This window comes from Aythya fuligula, chromosome 26 (assembly GCF_009819795.1).
Source record: "Aythya fuligula isolate bAytFul2 chromosome 26, bAytFul2.pri, whole genome shotgun sequence".
In the NCBI taxonomy this organism is placed as follows: domain Eukaryota; kingdom Metazoa; phylum Chordata; class Aves; order Anseriformes; family Anatidae; genus Aythya; species Aythya fuligula.
The window spans coordinates 3,215,524-3,232,127 of record NC_045584.1 but is presented as its reverse complement, the minus strand read 5'-3'; the positions used below and the strand labels follow the sequence as shown (position 1 = coordinate 3,232,127).

Below are 16,604 nucleotides of genomic sequence, written 5' to 3'. Positions count from 1 at the left end.
CGAACACCACCACAGCCTCGTGGCACGGCCCCGGGGCTGGGTGTCCCCCTGAGGGGCTTCTCCCTTCCCCGCAGCCCCCATCTGCAGCCCCCATTTCCCCTTCCCACCCCCCGCAGCCCACCCAAGAAGCCTGAGGAGCAGGCGCAGCGCCCGCCCCGCGGCCCCCTCCCCGCCCTCCTCACACACACACACGCGAGCGCGCACAGATGATTTTCGGTATTTTTTTTTTAACCCAAGTGAACATGTTTTCCAAAAAAAAAAAAAAAAAAAAAAAAAAAAGAGAAAAATTAACACAAGCAGCACCACGTTTCCCAAGTGTCAGGAGCTCCAGAGCCGGAGCAGAAGCCCGGGATGCCCCCTAGGCCAAGAGAAACCAAGGCCGCGTTTGTTTGCTCGGGGCGGGGGGCAGCCCGTGGACGTCTCTATAGGGCCGGGGCTTTGCCGGTGGGACACGAGGCGAGAAGGGGCCGGGGAGGAGGAAGAAGGGCGGTTCTGTCATGTACTGAAGGACAGGAAATGGTGACAGAGGCAGATGTACTGACACCAGGCGGTCGGCTCGGCCGTCACATGGCAGCGCGGGTGGGCGTGCTGGGCTGGTTCAACCTCAGCGTTTTGCAGAGCCAGCCGGCGAAATCCACCTCCTCCACCTCGGAGCGCTTGATGAAGGTGTGATTCTGCAAGGGAAGGGGCGCAGGGTTTAGGAGAACACCTCGTGGACGCGCGCTCCCCACCGAGACCCCGTCCCCCAGCCCCTTCTCAAAGCCCCGACCCAGTGGGGTCCATGCTCTCATGCCAGGGCAGCAGATTTGGGGGGCAGTTCCAACATTTTTTTGCTCCTTGCAGCCCCGTGGCTGCGTTTTTTAAGACTGGTGCATCTCGGCAGCCGGGCAGAGGAGGCACAGGAGAGTGAAAGGAGCAAAGTCGCACCCCAGGAGTGAACCAAAAAAGTGCTGCAGAGCCAAAAAAAAAGCGCTGGGCAGAGCCACGTGGCTCCGAGCCATGGTTTCGGGTGCTCACCCTGGTCCTGGAGAGCAAATCCTGCTCCCCCCAAAGGCCAGTGCCCCCAGGGCAGGGAGGAGTGGAGGCAGAGCACAGAGGGCATGGAGCAGGGACAGGGAGGACACACAGAGGGGACACAAGGACACGGCCACTGCCCCTGCAAGGGGCACATGGGGGGGCAGCTCAGCACCACGCCGAGGGAGGAAAAACTGAGGTTCACGGGGACAAAGTGGGCTCTTCCACCTCCTTCGGGAGGCAAAGGTTGGTCCCAGGCACCTTGGCAGACACGGGGCGGTGCTGGAGCCATCGGGTTCCCATCCTGGGCTCCGCTGGGGAGGGGCAGCAGGCTCCACGGGCTGATAACATCGCTGCCTTTGATTCAAAGGCGAGTGAGTCACTCCCTCGCCGGGGCTCGATTTGGCTCCCAGGCTCAGCCGGGGGAGTTTCCAGCCTTTTGAGCAAGGGAGGCAGCGAGGGATGGGATGGGATGGGGCACAGCAGCTTGCAGATCTGGTGCCACCCACTGCAGCAAGAAAATTGCTCTTCCCCACTTACCATCAGCATCTTCAAATCTGCCCGTTCTGCTGGATTCTTAATTAAGCTGAAATGAGAAGAACAAGAGAGCAAAGCCAGCCCTGAGATACTTGGTGTAAGAAGGTGCTCAGCTGGCTGCAGAAGTCCCCAGCTCCAACAAAAACCACTTGGCTTCCTCTCTGCCTTCCCCAGGAGACCGGTGGCACAGACACAGCTCAGAAATCATCCCCAGCACCCCAGGTTCTAGCAGAGATGCAATATCCATCCCTTCCGGACCGCACCCTGCACACAAGGGCCCGATGATTTGCAGGGATGGGCGATTTTGTAATGTCCAGTTTCTGTTTTAATGGGACCACAGCAGCACCCCCAGTGCCAGAGGGTCTCACAGCTGCGTTTAGGAGGTGCAGTGACACCACAAAGCGTCACGCTGCTTTCATTCCAGCCCTTCCCAAGGCAGGAGCTCCCAGCACGATGCACTGCAGCCAAGCCAGAGCAGGGAAAGGTCACTGACAGCACACGGACAACGCCGCCTTATGCTGAACATTGCAGGTGGAGGCAGCCTGCTGAGCCACCCACGAGCAGGTACAGGCCTCTGTGCTCGGTGCCAAGCAGCAATCCTTACCATTTATTTACAAACTCCTGGAAATCTTGCGTGAAAACTCCATTCGGTAGCTTGGGAGGCGGCTGCAGAGAGAAGGAAAAGGGTTTTCTGCATCACCGCGCATTAATGGGTCAAAAACCACAGTGTCACCTAGTCTTAAACGAGCCATAAAATAGAAAGCTGAGCTCTGAAGGCTGAGCTCTGCAGGCATCGTTCTCCAAGCTGCCCCCGAAGGCCGGGGAGCTGCTCCCTCCTGCTGCAGGGCTGGCAAAAAAATGCTGCCCCAGCACTGGGGGGCACTGACCCCATCCCGAATTACAGCCAGGGCCGGGAGACCAGAATTGCAGCATCCCAGTTCTGGATCCAACCTCACAAACCCCAGCTCTGTCAACACCTATTGCAGACGAAGCTGTTCCAGAGAAGCTAATTAGGGGCCAACTCCTCTCGGCTGCTTTTTCCCCAGACTCGCTGCCTTGCTGGTGGGACAGACCCTGCCTGGAAGGCTGGTAGGACTCTGCAGCCTGGGATCTTAGCTCCGGTCAGCTTTTGGGTCACCCTCAAATGTTTTCATCCAAGAAAACAAAGGTCTGCGTGCGGCCTCAGCATCAGAGGGAGCGCTCATCTGCTGCTGATTTAGGGAGGAGCACGTTTGAAATGGCTGATTGCAAAAGGAACAGGGCATCGCACCCCAGAGCTCCCCTCCCTCGTTGCTCTAGGGATGCTGCTTTCACAGGTACCACGAGCTTCCACTTGCAGAACGTTACTCCGAAAGGAGAGATGGGTTTGTGAGATGATGGGACAGAAAAAAGAGGATTTTGGTGCAGCTACAAGGGCTCATGAAAGCCCTGCCAAGGTTTTTGAGCCTACCCTGACCCAGCAGGGTGAGCACGACACCACCTCGGGGCAGCCTGGCAGAGGCAGCGAAGCAACACCCACCTCGTTAACTATATAGTCCAGCAGCTCAAAGATGGCCATGGCAGGCCGGCTGTCCATCCCGTGGCCTGCGTGGGCAAGACGAGAGAAACACCGGTGAGAAGCTGCCCAGGCAGCGAGGGGCTTCATTCCCACAGCCCCACTGCTGGGAGATGCAGAGGACGCCGATTTGGGAACCGACTCGTGGTTAAAAATAACGGGGGGAAAAAAAAAAAGTTCTGAAATGTAGACTTTTAGACTCTTCTAGCCCAGATTTATCTCCCAGCTTGGAGCATTTGGAGAGCACCAGACCATATGCTTTGGCAGGCTGGCAGCCGTTCTAGAGCCTTCTGCTTCCAAAAGAAGTGGCTCAGGCAGAGCCTGCTCCAAACGCTGCACCAGGACCCGCGCCCGTTTGGTGCTTCGCTGAGAGATCCCAGCAAAGCTGCTCCCAAAGAGCTGGAGAGGGAGCTCACGGCAGCGTGGGCAGAGCCTGCGGGGCCACACGGGCAGTGACAGATTTCCTCAGATCAGTTGGTGTCCCCAGGGGGGTCACCCTGCCAACCCCGTGCTGTCCCCAACACGTGGTTCTGTAACGCTCGGCTTTGTTTTGGGCAGCCCCAGGGCGCTCTGCAGCACCCCGAAAGCCACCTCCTCGGCTCCTCAAAACCCCCTGTTGTTTTTTTTTTTGCCTCCCCACCACCACCTCAGCCAGAAGGGTTTTCTCCAACCCAGCCAGGCCACCAGCATCCACCCGCTCTGCCCCCACGCCTGCGTGTTGCGTCCGATGCAGCCGACAGCCCCTACCACTGACGGGGCGTCCTGGGGGCCTGGCCCGCGGCGAGATGCTGTGAGGCTCTCCCTCTGCCCCGTCCACCACAGGACGGCCAAATATTGCTTCCAGTTCCTTGGAGTCTGGCGGGGGGATTGGGTACCTTCCGATAGACAGCTCCACTAGCGACAGGCCCATGCTCCAGATGTCGGACTGCACCGAGTAATGGGTGCCCTGCAACCGCTCGGGCTGGAAGGAGAAAGCACAGGGAGGAGGCTCAGAGGCAGGATTTCACCACGGCGAGCAACGACAACGGGGCAACGAAATTAAATAAAGCAGAGTCTACGTCCTGACCACCTCTCCGCTCCTTCAGGGAAAGGTCAGGCTCTGCCAAGCCCTATAATTCCCCCACAGGGCCACGTATAGCACGGACAGCTTGTACAAAACCATGAAGCACCCCATCTCTAAGGCAGCCTCCCAGCATCCGAGGCTCCTGAAGTCTGCAGAGAAGCTCTGGGGGATCCCAAGCGCAAACCCAAAGCACTTGTGGGCATCCACCAACAGCTACAGCCCCACAGCGCGTGCAGCTGCTCACACTCGGAAGCCCAGAGCACGCAGTAGGAGTCTACTTCTCACTGATCTGAGATCTAAAACCTCAATTTATTAGCCAAAAAATTATTTTCTGCTCTTTCCTGTAAATACTCCGGAGTAATAAGAGGAGCAGAAATCCAGCCTAAGGCTCCTACTGTGGCAAAGAAAAAAAAAATAGGAAAAAATCAATGCAAGCTATCCACATCGGCAGCTCTGGGTCAGCTGTGCAGATCCAGTGGCTGAGTGCAGAAGGGACATGTTTAAATAGATAGCGTCTAACTATAACTGGGCCTTAATAACCCTTCCCAAAATACAGGAGCAGCCCAGGCCTGAGCTCAGGAGCACTGAGAGCTTCCCCACGAAACCTGCTGCTTGCTCCCAGCCACAACCACGTGGTGTGGGCAGCAGGGACCCACCTCCTCCCTGCCATCCAGCCCCTGGGGACCAGAGGCAGCCAGGAGGTGATTTCATCCTTGCAGCAGTCGTGTTGGGGACAGCTGAGGACATGGGACAGAGCCACGCGAGGCAGAGGAGGCTGCACGATGCCACCCGCTGCACCAGGCTCACCGCATCACCGCCCCGTCCCACGGCTGGGCTAACACTGATCACAGCCCCCGGTTAAAGGGGGCACACGAAGCTCTTTGGGCAGCTCGCCTCGGCTCTGGTTTCCCACTGCCTGCACCAAAACCCACCTGCACTGGGGTGGTCTGCACCCACCGCCGAGGAGCAGGGGGTGGGCGTCAGCACCAGCGTCCCCTCTGCACCACCACGCTTCATTTCTCAGTTTTGCGTACAAAGAGGCATTTCTGAACCCAGAAACACCTGCTGAAACGTGATGGGAGCACTTGTAGGATGTGAATGGCTTTCCCTGCAGGGGCAGCTCCATCTCGCCAGCCCCAAGCTGGTGGAGGTGCAGCAAGGAGCGGCTCAGAGCGGCTCCTCTGGTGCCAAGCGCATCAAAAGCCACGAGGAGACAGGAGGGTGCTTGCTGCTATCCATGGGGTGCCACACACCCCACAGCCTGATCCCACACGTGGGACAGCAAGAGGTAAGCGTGGTGTGGAAGTGCCCAAAGAGAGCACGGCCCCGGTGAGCACGGACACAGGAAAACTGCGAGTGGCTCGGGCACGCCCCACCTGAGCTGAACCCAAGTTGTAAAAAAAACCCACCGGAAAGTTGAAAGGAACTTACAGACATGTAGGACCGAGTTCCCACAAAAGAGTTTGCCATGGAGTCAATGAGCTGACCACTGACCCCGAAATCACACAGCTTAATCTCTCCTCGAGAGTTAACCAGGATGTTAGAAGGCTTCACATCTGACAACAGTGAGAGAGAAGAGTGTCAGCACGGCGCGAGGCACAACACGGGGCTCCTCCACCACGGGCGGCTATTTTTAGGTTCCTCCTCTCACCTCTGTGCATGATTTGGTGCTTCTCTCTCAGATACGCCAAACCTCTCAGAACCTAGAAGGAAACCAAAGACAGGATGAGATAAGGGCCGGGAGGGGAAGCGCTCTCCCTTCGGCAGGAGACGCCGCACAAACAGCGGGTGCGACGCGAGGACAGCCTCCCAGGGTGACTACAAGTTTCGGGTTTAATCACCGTGGATGTGGACGAGCAGTGGCTGGTGTCCAGATTCAGATGAAGGACAAAACAACCCCCAGCACGGCAATCACAAATCTTGGGTTTGCTGCCCAAAAAAGCTTCTCCCAAACTGGTCCCAGCAGAGACCAGCACAACACCAGGGGACAGAGCTACAAAGAGCGCTTGGGAATCTGCTTCCCTGCTCCCAGCCCACACCCCGACACCTCCTGCTTGAGCTCAGGATGGGAAAACGCACCCAGGGAAATGAAGAAAGCTTCATGAGGCAGCACGAGCATTTCCCCCAACGCGTGCCCAGCGAGGATTTTCGGCAGCCCGCAGAGCCCCTGGCACTCACCGCTATACTGACTTTCCCCAGGATCTCCTCGGGAATTCTTTTGGCTTCTTTCAACACCTGATCCAGAGAGCCACCATCCTAAAACAAAACAAAACACACCGAAATCCATCAGCGCACTGACACCAGCAGGAAAGCAGAGCTGCTGGCCACGCAGACAAACAAAGGAGCGGGCACGCAGCATCCCAGCTCCACGGGCTGCAGCAAGTCAGCACCAAGCACGCTCCCTCTGCAGCAAAGATCTCCGGCAATCAGAGCTCGAGCTTCTTGCTGAAAGCTATTTTAACACTCTCTCTTGCTGTTAGTTTTTCGCTTCCTTTCCCTCTCGGCGGTAAGTGCAGGGACGATGCTGTCAGCACCGATTCGGAGGAGCGACCACACTCCTGTGCCAGAGAGAAAACGCGCAGGGCGCTCTGCAGAGCGGCAGGTTTACAACATTTCCGTTTGGCCAACCCCCAAACCTCTGCTTCCGTTTTCCAAAAAGTCGATTTTGGTCGCTTTGACGCCTGAGCAGGAGCACGCAGCTCCTACCGGGGGCACGGTGGCCTCGCTGCACGCCGAGCAGCCGGAGCGAGGAGCCGCCAGAGCTGCCAGCAGCGAGTGGCAGCACCCTATAACCCACCCCAGTGGGGATTTCAGGCTCACCAAGACCAGTGGCAGCACCCCAACCCACTTCACCCGGGATTTCAGGCTCACAGAGACCCGAGCAGCGCGGGGCAGAGGAGGGCTGTGGGCTCACCATGTGCTCCATGCAGATGGAAATCTCTCCGTCGCTGTAGAAGGCTCCGTAGAAACCCACGATGTACGGGGAGTTGCACTCATGCAGCACCTGCAGCTCCCGGATAATCTGATTCCTGATGGCTGGTTTGATTTCTAAATGAATCAGCTGCCAAGAAAGGACAAAATAAAGATGTAGTGCCTTCAAAAAAACAAACACAAGACTTACAGAACCATGTAAGCAAGTCCCGACTGTCGGAAAGAAACAAAACTGTCTTCAAGGAAAGCTCTGCTTTGCCTTTTTTTATTAATTAACTGGTTGCAAGCTAAAATTAAAGATAAAGGGCCAAGAAAAGTGCTGTGCAGCCTGCGAGCAGCTGAAGCAACCGCCAGCCCATGCAACACACCGAGAGATCTCGCAGGATTCAGAGTAGAAAGACAAGTCAGAAGTTTGATGCAGATCTGACTCAGCACACACGAACATTTTCACAAGCTTTGTAGGTGTTGTAAGAGGTGTGCTGATATCAAGGAAACCACAGAAAGTAAAAAAAGAAAAGAAAAAAAGAAAAAGAAAAGCTTATGTGTGTGAAAGAGAAGTTGTGTTATTCCTTGGGCTCCGTGCAGTCAGCTAACAGAGCCGAGGGAAGGAAAGCCGTGAAGGCTACGGGGTGTCAGGGCAGGTTGGAGCAGCAGCGGCTGGTCCTATAAAGCTGTAGGACGCCCAAGCCCTGGGACTTGTGTCCTTCCTGTGGGGCCACAAGGGCTGGGCTCTGCAGGACACACGGTGGTGCTGCCCAGCGTGGCAGCTTTGCCTTGTTTCTGATCACGGAGCTCCCAACAATCCCCAAAGCACCCGAACACACCTCACGCTCCCGAACCAAACGCCAGCAGCAGACCCAGAGCTCCCAGTGCAGCCACAGCAGAACATCTTCGTCCTAAGACCTGCTGAGCCGTCCCCACAGCGGCGGGGAGCAGAGGCTCTCGGGGAAGGCGTCCCACTGATTTTTCACCAAGATTTTTGTCTTTTCTAAGAGGCAAAGCTGCTGTTTTTCTAACGTAGAGAACCACGGAAAGGCACCCGGGAGGTGATCTTCAGGAGGAGCTGCTGCTGTCCCAGCTTTATGGCCCCCACCCCTCCACCTGCCACCTAGGATCACCAGAAGACCCTCATCCTAGCACTCTGACCCCCTTTTTTTTGCTGAATTTGTTAAAAACAGCCTCACTGGAAGAAGAACAAACCAGCATTTTTACGCAAGGCGTTGCAAATCCCAGGGACCCGTCGCTGAGTGCTGCGACTCCCAGGAGAGGACCCAGGGCTTGGCACAGCTCCTGCACGGGTCACATCCAGCTCGGGGCACTGGTTCTGACCCGGCCAGGGGGGTTTGCACGGCGCAGACCCCGCTCCCCGTCCCACTGCCCCCTTTACCTTCCGTGCCATGACGAGCCCGGAGGGTTTGTGCTGCACCTTGGTGACCACGCCGCCGTTGCCGGCGCCCAGCTCGGAGATGCGCTCGAAGTCGTCATCCTTCAGCTCGCCCACCTTGGCTTTCTGCGTCAGGAAGGCTTCCAGGCGCTTCTTCTGCTGCTCGTCCAGCTCCAGCTCCTCCAGCTTCTTCTGGAGGTCCACCAGGTTGGCCCTGGGGGGGGGGGAGAGAGAGAAAAAGGAGGGCGACGGTCAGGAGGGGCTGCGAGGGCAGGGCCAGGAGAAGAGGATTTCTCCCTTCCTCCCCGCGCAGGGAGCAGAGGCAACAGAGACCCAACAATTATTTTTTTGGGGGGGGGAGTTTTAAGAAAATGGAAGGAATTGACAAAAAAATAAGCGTCCTCCACGCCCCGAGCCCCTGCTGCAGCTGCTCAGCAGCCTCCCCCCCGCCAGCGGAGGCCCAAAGCTCGGCCTCTGCTGCGAAACACGAGAAGGACAAAACTTGTCTGGGGCCCCCCCAACCCCATCCCACCCCCCCCCGCGCCGCCCCCCCGCCCCAGCGGCCGGGCACAAAGCGGTGCCTGTGCTCCCCGGCACCTGCCGCCGGCCTCCCCCCTGCCATCTGCTGCCTCCCCCCCCCCCCCAAACCTGCACCCGATGCATGGGGGGGGGGGGGAGGCTGGGAGGGCTGACCCCAACCACCGCCACCCCCAGCCCCAGACCCCCCCCCCACGAGCCTCTCCCAGGCCTCAGCTGCCCCCAGCCCCCCCCACGGACACCCCCAGCCTCCCTTACAGCCCAACCGAGCTGTGGGTGAGGCCGGCCTCTAATACCCTGTCCCACCTCTCCCCGACCCCTTCCCCACCGGGACACCCCCGAGGCCGGGCCCATCCTGGTTCCCCCCCCCCCATCCCCCATCCACCCCCTGTATCCCCCAGCCTCCCCCCTTACTCCCCCTATGCCCCAGCCTCCCCCAGCCCCCTCCTTTATCCCCCTTATTCCTCCTATCCCCCAGCCTCCCCCATTACCCCCCAGCCTCCCCCCTTATTCCCCCTATCCCCAGCCCCTTCCAGCCTCCCCCAGCCTCCCCCTTTACCCCCCAGCCTCCCCCAGCCTCCTGCAGCCCCCCCAGTCCCCCTTTACCCCCCTCCAGCCTCCCCCAGCCCCCCCTTTCTCCCCCTATCCCCCAGCCCCCCCAGCCCCCCGTAGCCTCCCCCTTTACCCCCATACCCCCCAGCCTCCCCTTTACCCTGCAGCCTCCCCCAGGCCCCCTTTACCCCCTCCAGCCTCTCCCAGTCCCTCCCAGTCTCCCCCAGCCTCCCCCCTTATTCCCCCTATCCCCCAGTCCCCCCCAGCCCCCTGCAGCCTCCCCCTTCACCCCCCAATCCCCCCCTTTACCCCCTTCACCCCCTCCAACCTCCCCCCCCCAGCCCAGGCCCGGCCGTTCCCATCCTCCCGGAGGCCGTGCGGGCCTCCCCACCCCCCTCTCCACTCCTTCCCCACCCACCCCCCCCCCCTCAGCCCCCAGCCTCACTCTGCGGAGCCGGCGGGCCCGGGCCCCTCGGTGGCGCTGGGGGTGATGGTGAGGGCGGGCAGCAGCGGCTTCCTCTTGGCCGGCATGGCCGGGCCGCGCCGCGCCTGCGGGCACCGCGGGGCGGGGCCTCGACTCGGGGGGCGGGGCTTAAAGGGGAGGGGCCTGAAGGGGGTGGGGTTTAAGGGAGGGGTTTAAAGGGGAGGGGGTTAGGGAGGGGGAGGGGCGTGGGGAGAGGGGGTCTCGCGAGAGCGGGGGGGAGGCCGGGGGAGGCCTTGTAGGGTCGAGGCCCACCCTTGTAGGGGCCTGTGTGGGGGCGAGGCCCATGGAGAGTCGAGACCCGCCCTTTTTGTGGGATTGAGGCCCGCCCATGTAGGGGTCGAGGCCCTCATGGGGGTCGAGGCCCGCCCTTGTAGGGGCCCGTGGAGGATCAAGGCCCTTGTGGGGTCGAGGCCCGTGTTGGGTCGAGGCCTGCCCATGTAGGGGTTGAGGCCCTTGTGTAGTCGAGGCCCTTGGGGTTGAGGCCTGTGGAGGATCAAGGCCCTCATGGAGGGGTCGAGGCCCTTGTGGGGATCAAGGCCTGTGCAGGGTCGAGGCCCACTCGTGTAGGGGCCCATGTGGGTGTCGAGGCCTGTCCTTGTAGGGGTCGAGGCCCTTGTGGGGGTTGAGGCCCGTGGACGATCAAGGCCATTGTTGTAGGGTTGAGGCCCATGTGGGGTCAAGGCCCTTGGAGGGTTGAGGCCCGTGGAGGGGTCGAGGCCCTTGTGGGGCCAAGGCCAAGTCCCCCTAGTGCAGCCTCTGGGTACCAGGGCAGCCCCTTGCTGCTGGGCACAGCTCTCGTAGAGGTGAGGCCAAGTCCGGAGGCTGCAGCCTCCAGGTACCGGGGCAGCCCCTTCTCAGGAGCAAGGCTCGTGGGCAGTCGAGGCTCTCGTAGAGGCGAGGCCAAGCCTGGAGGACGCAGCCTCTGCGTACCGGGGGAGCCCTGCGCTGTCCCCACCGCCGAGCCCCCCAGCACCAAGGGGATGAGGGTGGGGATGGAGCGAGGCCCCGGGGTGGTGCCGGGGTGGAGGCTGCGGCAGCGGCTGCCCTTTGCTCGGTGCCAGCGGCTCCCGTCTCCGCGGCGGGGCCATAGAGCGGGGCGTGAAGGCGGCGCCAGCCCCGTCCGCCCGGGCAGAGGGCGTCGCGGCGGAGATAACCGCACGGCGCGGCCTTGCCCCCGCCGCCTCGCGCCTCCGTCACGCGCCACCGCGCTCACCGCACACGAGGGAGGCAGGGAGGGGGCGAGCCCGTCCCTGCCCTGCGCGGTGGGGTCGGGACAAACCCATCCAGCGCCACGACCCCCTCCTCACCGCCGCCACCCCACTATCGTTTTGGGGTCCGGCACCCGCAGCAGGGCCCGGCCTCGCCCGTTGGTGGCACATCAGCCTCGTGTCCTCGCTGTAGGGTGCTAGGGATGCACGGGTGGATGCGTTGGTCAATGAGACCCAACCCTTTGTGCCTTTGTCCCCCCTGGGGACAACGGGGACCCCGAGGGGTGGAGGGCATGGGCAGCCCCCCGGGGACCAGCCCAGCCCCAGGCACGAGGCCCGGCAGGGACCGAGGTGACGTGGGGAGGTGCCGGGTGGTAGAGTCCAAGCCAACGTCTTCCCCAGATGTCCTCAGCACCTATAAAAAGCGATTAACGCTGAAAAAAAAAAAAAAAAAAAAAAAAGGAAATCATCCCCAAATTGGGTGAAAGTTCACGGGCAGCCGCGGAGCCCGGACTTCGCCCACGGGCCCCTCCTGCCCCGCTCGGCAGAGGAGGACAAAAACATTTGGCTAATGAGTTACGGGGCGCAGCGGGCCTTCCCCCGGGCCGCCCTGCCGTCGCGCACCGCCGGCCCCAATCAGCACCCGGGCGATTTTGCAATCCCGGCCGCTATTTCTGTGCCGTTGGAGTTTAAACTTTGCCACTCGGGTCAGGGCGAGGAGGAGGAGGAGGAGGTGGCCGGGCTCGGCGTCCGCCCCGCTGCCGTGCACCAAAAGGGGTTCAGGAGCCGGGACGGATCCGCTGGTTTTGGGATCTCGTTCAGGTACGGGGTGTACGAGGCGCTCAGCGGGGCCCCGCCGGCACCACGGGGCTCACCGAAAGGAGCGGGGATCAAGGATGGGGTCAAGAAACCCCCGTTCTGGGCCGGCCACCCAAAATTTAACAAATTAGAGAAAACTTTAATGTTTATCAACCGTCCCCAGGCGCAGCGTGAAGGACCCGTGGGTCAGTGGAGGTTTGGGAGGGTCGCTTGTAGGGTCGGGCGGTGGGCTGGGTGGCCGGGGGGCGAGTTGGGAAGGGGTTGGTTGGCCGGGCAGGCAACGGGTTGGCTATTTGGGCAAACAGCTGCTGGGTTGGCCAACGGGTTGGCTGTTTGATCCCTTTCTTGGCCGATTTTGTTGATTTTGCTGCTCAGCTGGTTGGGTTGTTGGGCCCCGTCGGCCCTTTGGGTCTCTCAGGGCCTGGAAGTGTTGTGGCAGGGGCAGAACGAGGCCGAGTCCTCCCCCCCCTTTGGGGCCTCCTCCCCTCCTCCCTTCGCTGCCCCAAATGATTAACCCGATCTCCCCGGGGCCGGACGGGGCCGGACAGGGGAGCTGAGGAGTGCTGAGCTCTGGGGCCTCATCCTGCTCCTCTGCCAGGGGGCATGGCGGGGCTGGGCAGATCTCTTTGGGGAAAAAAACGCAGGATTTGGGAGTTTCACGCACACGTTTGCACACTCACTGTGCACGTACACCTCCTTGGGGTCCCACACACGTCCCCGTGCTCCTCGCCCGCCCTGTGAGCTGGGGTGTCCCGTAGAGCCTTGTGGCAGGGGAGGGGGCAAACATGGGGATGGGGCTGGGGTTCCTGACCCTGTCTCTTCGCAGCCATGGCCTCCACTGTGGGTAGCCTCGACAGCCTCGACCTGCTGGACCTCCTCTTCGACCGCCAGGACGGGATCCTCCGCGGCGTGGAGCTGGGGACGTCCCCGGGCACCTGGCACGAGGACGGGGTGAGCCCCCAGGGCGAGCTGGGGCAGTTTGTGGGGTCATCCCACAGCTTGGGGGGGGGCTCCTGCGGGGCACCCCACGGCGATGGGCACCCTGTGGTGACGGGCGCCCACATCCCCGCAGCGCACCCGGGACGGCGACGACTTCCTCAGCTCCATCCTGGGCTCTGGGGACTCGGCATCCGACTCTCCCAGCTGGTCCCCAGCCGCCAGCGACAGTGGGGTGTCCGAGGACCCCTCCTCCGACCACCTCGACAGCCCCCCGGGGTGCTGCGACGGGGGGCTCGGCGAGGCCCCGTACCCCTACGCCAACCCCTGCCAGGTGCTGCCGCTCCCCGGGGGCACCGGGGCCCCGCGCCCTGAGGTCTCCATCGACCTGGGTGAGCCGTGGGGAGAGGCTGGGGGGGATACTGGGGACACTGGGAGGCCATGGAGGGGGATACTGGGGACACTGGGAGGCCGTGGGGGGGGGATACTGGGGACACTGAGAGGCTGTGGGGGGGGATACTGGGGACACTGGGAGGCCGTGGGGGGGATACTGGGGACACTGGGAGGTGTTGGGGGGGTTACTGGGGGCACTGGGAGGCCGTGGGGGGGATACTGGGGACACTGGGAGGCCGTGGGGGGGGATACTGGGGACACTGGGAGGCTGGGGGCGGATACTGGGGACACTGGGAGGCTGTGGGGGGGGATACTGGGGACACTGAGAGGCTGTGGGGGGGGATACTGGGGACACTGGGAGGCTGTGGGGGGGGATACTGGGGACACTGGGAGGCTGTGGGGGGGATACTGGGGACACTGGGAGGCCGGGGGGGTTGGGGGAGATGGGGTCTATCAGGGATGGTGAGGAAATAGGGGAACTGGGGGGACTGGGGGGATTTGGGCAGAGTGGGGAGAAACGGAGAGGTCTGGGGGGCTGGGGGGGAAGCCAGGGGTTGGGGGGGGGACACAAGGACACAGCAGAGCTGACAGCCCCCCCCCCTGCACCCCTTGCCCCCAGACATGTGGCACCCCGGCTTCTTCATGGAGGAGGGCCGGGACCTGCCCGTGGTCTCCGCACCCGCGTCCTGCACCCTCACCGTCAAGGACCTGCTGCTCTCGGGCAGCTCCGATGCTGTGAGTCCCCATCACCGCGGCCCCAGCCCCATCCCTGTCCCTTTCACCATCCTTCCCCCCCCCCTTGTCCTTGTCCCCCTCCCTTGGGTCCCCGTCCCCGTCCTTTCCTCCTCATCCCCGCCACCTCCTGGCCCACGACCCCGTTCCCGTTCCCATCCCTTCCTTCCCCCCCGCCCCACACCCGTCCCCTTTCCCGCCCCACGTTCCTACTCCTGCTCCTTCCTGGGTGCCTCCCCTCACCCTGGAAGCTCGGTGCCCACCCGTGGTCCTTGGGGACGGGCATGGGGCAAGCCTGCAGCCGGGGATTTTCACCTGCCCGCGGTCCCGCAGCAGCCGCAGGCGCCCAGCTCCCTGCTGAGGCAGAGCCAGGGCCAGTTCCAGGAGCTGGTGCTGACGGAGGACGAGAAGAAACTGCTGGCCAAGGAGGGGGTGTCCCTGCCCACGCAGCTGCCCCTCACCAAGGTGGGGCCCGGGGTGCTTGGGACGCGCTCGCTGCACCCCTTGGGGGCGCACGGGTTGTGGGGGTCCTCCTGGCCCCGGCTGCCCTCACCCCCCTGCTCTGCGTCCCCAGTACGAGGAGCGGGTGCTGAAGAAGATCCGTCGGAAGATCAGGAACAAGCAGTCAGCGCAGGAGAGCCGCAAGAAGAAGAAGGAGTACATCGACGGGCTGGAGAGCCGGTAGGGCCCCGAGCCCCCGCGCCCGGCTGGGGGCTGCCGGCGGTGCCCCCAGACCTCACGCCTTTCTCCCTGTCCCCCAGGATGTCGGCGTGCACAGCCCAGAACCAGGAGCTGCAGAGGAAAGTCCTGCACCTGGAGAAGCAGAACTCGTAGGTGTCCCCAGGGCTGAAAGGGGGCAATAAGGGGCTGGATGGGGTGGTTGGGGGGTGAATCCCGGAGCAGCCGGGTGCTGAGGGCTCTTCCCTGTCCCCAGGTCCCTCCTGGAGCAGCTGAAGAAACTCCAGGCCCTGGTGGTGCAGTCGAGCAACAAGGCAGCGCAGACGGGGACCTGCATCGCGGTGCGTGGAGCCCCCGGCCCCGACCCCCCCCTTCCCTGCCCCAAAAAGCTCCGGGGAGCGAGGAACCAGCGGGGTGGTGCTGGTGGGGGCGGGTGGAGGGACGGGTAAAAGGGTGGGAACGGGCTGAGGTGGGGGGAGAGACGCTCTGGGGTTGGATGGAAGGATGGACACACGTGAGGATGGATGGGGAGGGACAGACGGAGAGCTGGATGGGGTGCCCAAGCAGGGAGAAATGGGGGGGACGCAGCCCTGGGTCTGCCCCCAGCCCCCTCCAGTGCCACCCGGTGACGTCCCCTCCTCTGCCCCCAGGTCCTGCTGCTCTCCTTCGCACTCATCGTCTTCCCCTCCATCAGCCCCTTCGCCCCGAGCAAGGCCGAGGCAGACGGGGACTTCGGCCCGGTGCGAGGTGAGGCGGGGGCCGGGGGCTCTGTGCCAGCACCGCGCCGGGGTGGGGAGGGGGCACCGGTGCTGACCCCGACCCTCCTGTGTGCTCAGTTTTCTCCAGGTCCCTGCACAACGCCGCCGCCTCCCGCGTGGCTTACGCGCAGCCCCGGGGCAGGGACGAGAAGCCCCCGGAGCCGCTGTGGTCGGAGCACGGGGGCGAAAGCCCCGAGACCCTGCACGAAGCTTTCGGCGCCCGCTCCTTCTCCCCGCGCCCCGACGAGGCTTCGCCCCGCAACCGCAGCCGGCCCCTCGCCTCCGACAGCCCGAGCCGCGGGGACACAGAGCGAGGTGGCAGCGTGGCGGGGGGTGACAGCACGCCGGGGGGTGGCAGCACGTCGGGGGACGGCCTGGCAGCGCTCGCGTGGACCGAGGGCGAGCACAGCAGCCGGCCCGCGGGGCTGGAGCAGGCCGAGGAGCTTTAAACAGCACCCAGGGACCACGGGGGATGCGCCCCATCCCCTCTGGGACAAGCCCTCGGGGTGGCCCCCCCAGGGTCCCCCTCCAGGCGTGGACAGATGCTGGACCCACTTGGCTTTGCTTCTATCTGTGAACTGGGAAGAGGAGACTGGTTCCCACTGGCCTTACTGGGAGGGAAGGAAGGGGCTGCTCCCACCCCCGGGGTGCGGCGGGGGTTGCCGAAGGGACACGGGGTTGGTCAAGGTGGGGAGGAGGGGACCCAAAAGGCCCCGGTCTGGCTGGTTATCGACACTGCAGCTTGGTGGTTTTGTTCACTTTTTTTTTTTTTTTTTAACTTCATTTTCATCACTAAATAAAGGTATTTTGGAAAAAAAAAAAAAAATCACCTGCCTTTGTTTAATGCAATGGGGTTTCACAGGTGTTTAATAGGGTGAGCTGTAGGGTTCCCAGGACCCCTTGGGCAGGGCACCTCCCCAGTGCAGCTGCCAGGAGGTGACAGCACCCAGCCGAGCTGGGATTTTGCTGTGACCACCACCAGCTCAGCCCCAGCTCTGTTTGGGACTGCTGCAGCTGCCCCAA

General features: G+C 62.4%; 2 protein-coding genes across 2 annotated transcripts; one reads left to right on the top strand and one right to left on the bottom strand.

Moving 5' to 3' along the window:
- Window positions 1-295: 295 nt before the first annotated feature.
- MAP2K2 (mitogen-activated protein kinase kinase 2) lies at window positions 296-10,136 on the bottom strand. Its single transcript, XM_032203616.1, has 11 exons — window positions 10,019-10,136; window positions 8,488-8,698; window positions 7,084-7,230; window positions 6,348-6,425; window positions 5,821-5,872; window positions 5,601-5,725; window positions 3,854-4,067; window positions 3,071-3,135; window positions 2,156-2,217; window positions 1,555-1,600; window positions 296-674 (listed from the first exon to the last, which is right to left on the bottom strand). The coding sequence occupies exons 1-11, from the start codon at window positions 10,102-10,104 to the stop codon at window positions 564-566; spliced, it is 1,197 nt and encodes a 398-aa protein (XP_032059507.1). The 5' UTR covers window positions 10,105-10,136; the 3' UTR covers window positions 296-563.
- Window positions 10,137-10,725: 589 nt separating this feature from the next.
- CREB3L3 (cAMP responsive element binding protein 3 like 3) lies at window positions 10,726-16,030 on the top strand. Its single transcript, XM_032203935.1, has 11 exons — window positions 10,726-10,892; window positions 11,855-12,087; window positions 12,911-13,035; window positions 13,157-13,412; window positions 14,033-14,148; window positions 14,479-14,610; window positions 14,720-14,826; window positions 14,907-14,975; window positions 15,080-15,164; window positions 15,474-15,570; window positions 15,660-16,030. The coding sequence occupies exons 1-11, from the start codon at window positions 10,726-10,728 to the stop codon at window positions 16,028-16,030; spliced, it is 1,758 nt and encodes a 585-aa protein (XP_032059826.1).
- Window positions 16,031-16,604: the final 574 nt, after the last annotated feature.

Coding starts and splice junctions, on each gene's coding strand:
- CREB3L3 (XM_032203935.1), top strand. CDS start 10,726: ATGTGGGGTCAAGGCCCTTGGAGGGTTGAGGCCCGTGGAGGGGTCGAG. Junction 14,149..14,478: donor TCTCGGGCAGCTCCGATGCT/GTGAGTCCCCAT, acceptor GCGGTCCCGCAG/CAGCCGCAGGCGCCCAGCTC. Junction 15,165..15,473: donor AGACGGGGACCTGCATCGCG/GTGCGTGGAGCC, acceptor CTCTGCCCCCAG/GTCCTGCTGCTCTCCTTCGC.
- MAP2K2 (XM_032203616.1), bottom strand. CDS start 10,104: ATGCCGGCCAAGAGGAAGCCGCTGCTGCCCGCCCTCACCATCACCCCC. Junction 3,136..3,853: donor CCCAGGACGCCCCGTCAGTG/GTAGGGGCTGTC, acceptor TTGCCCACGCAG/GCCACGGGATGGACAGCCGG. Junction 2,218..3,070: donor TGGACTATATAGTTAACGAG/GTGGGTGTTGCT, acceptor TTCTCTCTGCAG/CCGCCTCCCAAGCTACCGAA.